Consider the following 2945-nt stretch of genomic DNA (forward strand, 5'->3'; position numbering starts at 1 on the left):
AAGTAATTCCCCCTCGAAATAAAAGAAAAAACAAAACTTTATTATTCTTTCTCGATGCAAACCCGTAATCAATGTAGATTTCTCCATGGTTACCACCAATCCTTCTCTGCAAATAACAAGGTTAGTCGGTTCAGCTGCTATTTGTTTCACGATGCAATCCCTTTAATGTTAATTTTTTATCTCCCAAGACCTAATCAGTGCATCATCAATGTCAATTGTTAGATTTTGAAGGTTATTGCTTTCGAATTTCAGTATTTCGTGTTTGCTCTCCCCATGTATAAATATGACAGGTTTCTTTTCCAAATTTCCACACCCCTCTGATCCTTCTATCTCTTGCTTCAATATTTTGCAATGGCCGCCGCAAGGTGCGACTTTGTTACTGAAATCACTCCGGCAAAAGAATCATGGGATGCTGTTGTTCGAGTGATTCGCTTATGGTTTGTGCTAGACATGAATTTGAAACAAAAATATTATGCGATGGAAATGGTTCTATGATTTTGTTCTAATCTTTCATCGTTTTTAAATGGCAGAGTGACAAGATTCAGGTTTTTGTTCGAAAAGCTTTGTTGTCTCGATAAAACAATTATGTTTGGATCATGTTGTCACGATAAAACAATTCTGGTTTGGATCATGTTGTCACGTGGTGCACAGGTAGAAATATATCTTCTTCTAAGGTTTTTATCTGTTCTTACTTTCAGGAGATGCGACTGAAATCTTATCTTGCACTCCTTAGCGGATTCGGTGAAATGTGAAGTTATTGATGGAGGAGAACTCGGGTCAAGGTGACATTTGAATGTTAGAGGAAATAGTGAAACACTACCTTCCATTACTGGTTAGACTTTTGGATTAAAGTTCCTATTCTTGATAGTAATTTTGTGTTATTCTCTCGCTCTTTTTCCTCACTTGTGTATGCGTGAATTGGTTTGATTTAAGGATTAAGGTTATGTTGGTTTCTCAGACTCATAATATTGATTTTCCGCAGAGAAGGATTGGGATGACATCAAATTTGGAGTCGATAATGAAGTTAATTTCTATGTCGTTTCTTTTGTTAAAGATGCAGAAGAATTATTTGAAAAGTAATTATTCAAGATATAGTTTACTTTACAATTATACAGCAGATTAAGTTTCATGATTATTTAGAATTATGATAAATTCCCTTTTTCACTAATGCAGGTTGTGGTGCTGATATACATGTAATTGTAGAAATTGAAAGTGAAAACTCTATACCGAATTTGCATTCAATTAATACGGCATTTGATGGGGTGATAACCTAATCCTGTATTATTTCATTAAGATTGTTGACTAATTGGGTTTTTTAAGTTTGACTGTGGATGCTGACCTGTCTTTTGCCATCCTGTTTAGGCTATGGTTACAAGAGGAGATCTTGGTGCAGAACTCCCTGAGGAGGTTACGCTTTTGCAGGTAAGGTTGTTTTTAAACATATTTTAGATTATAAATGGTAAATGTAATTATTGAGTGTCTCTTCCATAACTTAACATTAGTTTGTGTGTATCTTAACGTAAATAATGTTTTCTAATATAGGAAGAGATAATTAGGATATGTCGTAGCATGGGAAAGGCTGTTATTGTGGCAACAAATATGCTTGAGAGCATGATAGTTCACCCCAAACACCAACCAGAGCAGAGGTATCTGATATTGCAATTGTTGTTCGAGAAAGTTCCGATGGAATAGTGCTTTTTGGAGAAAATGCTCACGAAAAATAAGTAAATAACTCCACATCTCAAAGTGCCCAATTACCTTGATGTCCCAATATTTCTCGAATTTGAGTTCTTAAAAAGGAATAGAAATATCAATGTTCAATAGTTGTTCCCTGAAATATCCCAACTGAATTATAGTTGCAGTAGCATCTCACTAACTTAGATGACGAATATAAATTAAGTCTGTTTACTGAAAGTGACAATAACATATGATTTCTTATATTACAGGTTTCCAATAAAAGCTGCGAAAGTAATGCACACAGCAACATTACAAACGCAAGCCTCTTTATCAAGTGGGCAAAACCCACCTAATATTAGTGTAAGTTTTGCTTCAACTGGTATTGGATATGATAACATTACTACAAGTGTTGTGATAAGTTCTTAACTAATTAGGTTTGTTTTATTTGGTTTCAGTTCACCAAAATTTCATAAGAGAGAATTATAATTACTATTGTTTTCTTGGTACTATGTTTATTTTTTACTAACTTATAGTAAAAACCAGTTCATTCTTCTTTATCAAATATGGTAAAGGGATGACAATATTATTTATTCAATCTACAATATATCTTGGAATAATAACAAAACACGCTTCTTCTTCCAATGTTACGAGTTCTGATGTCGTGGTTCAGTATTTTTGAAGTTCTAATTGTCACGGTGTTTCCTTGGTATTCAGATGGAGTAGTAAGAGCTTTATGCCTGTTTGGTTATGTATTCTATCATGTGCTGGTTTTATGAATATCCATGACAAAGATAATGGTTGGACTTCATATTTGTTTAGATGGGAAGGTTTTATGTCTATATTAGGTGAATTGTCACCACATTTTTGGTTAAACAAGTTATATCGAGGTTTCAAACTGGGCATGAAAACATTGGCAGGAACAAAGAAAGGGGTTGGTTGGGCTATTGAAAATGGAATAGTATCTTAATTTGTGTATATAGTTAGGTCTATGGTTTGCATGATTTGTTCCTATATTAAACTTTGTATGCATGTTGGGCAGTGACATAAGAGAATAGAAATAGGTATTATTGGATATTTAAACAACTATAAATCTTCTTATACTAGAAAAATTCAACATGTAATTGATTTACAATGTCATTATTTTGATCTTCATATAAGTTATTTTTACTTATGCACATGAATTACTCAAATATGAGTACATGTAGTCTGCACCATATCAGTTAAAGTGATATATGGGGTTCAAACAAAGCTTGAGATATGTGGTAATT

The 2945-nt window shown here is 33.4% G+C and overlaps 1 protein-coding gene across 5 annotated transcripts; it reads left to right on the forward strand.

The window, feature by feature from the left end:
• On the forward strand, nucleotides 1-2734 carry LOC131623869 (plastidial pyruvate kinase 2-like). 5 transcript variants are annotated; one of them, XM_058894868.1, is made up of 9 exons: nucleotides 1-120; nucleotides 223-437; nucleotides 531-545; nucleotides 699-832; nucleotides 983-1076; nucleotides 1174-1262; nucleotides 1363-1422; nucleotides 1543-1724; nucleotides 1947-2734. In XM_058894868.1, exons 4-8 carry the CDS (start codon nucleotides 794-796, stop codon nucleotides 1690-1692), a joined length of 432 nt encoding a protein of 143 aa, XP_058750851.1. In that variant the 5' UTR covers nucleotides 1-120; nucleotides 223-437; nucleotides 531-545; nucleotides 699-793; the 3' UTR covers nucleotides 1693-1724; nucleotides 1947-2734. The 5 variants fall into 5 exon arrangements, 4 of the variants coding, with proteins under 4 accessions (XP_058750851.1, XP_058750858.1, XP_058750867.1 ...); XM_058894875.1 differs by having other exon boundaries at nucleotides 8-120; nucleotides 291-437; XR_009290367.1 differs by having other exon boundaries at nucleotides 18-437; nucleotides 699-782.
• The last annotated feature ends 211 nt before the right edge of the window (nucleotides 2735-2945 follow it).

This window comes from Vicia villosa, linkage group LG1 (assembly GCF_029867415.1).
Source record: "Vicia villosa cultivar HV-30 ecotype Madison, WI linkage group LG1, Vvil1.0, whole genome shotgun sequence".
Taxonomy (NCBI): domain Eukaryota; kingdom Viridiplantae; phylum Streptophyta; class Magnoliopsida; order Fabales; family Fabaceae; genus Vicia; species Vicia villosa.

Bases quoted from the DNA above. Each gene is read 5' to 3' on its own strand.
- LOC131623869 (XM_058894868.1), top strand. From the start codon at position 794: ATGTTAGAGGAAATAGTGAAACACTACCTTCCATTACTG. The intron at 833-982 runs GTTAGACTTTTG...GATTTTCCGCAG, and splicing joins AACACTACCTTCCATTACTG to AGAAGGATTGGGATGACATC. The intron at 1,077-1,173 runs GTAATTATTCAA...TCACTAATGCAG, and splicing joins GCAGAAGAATTATTTGAAAA to GTTGTGGTGCTGATATACAT.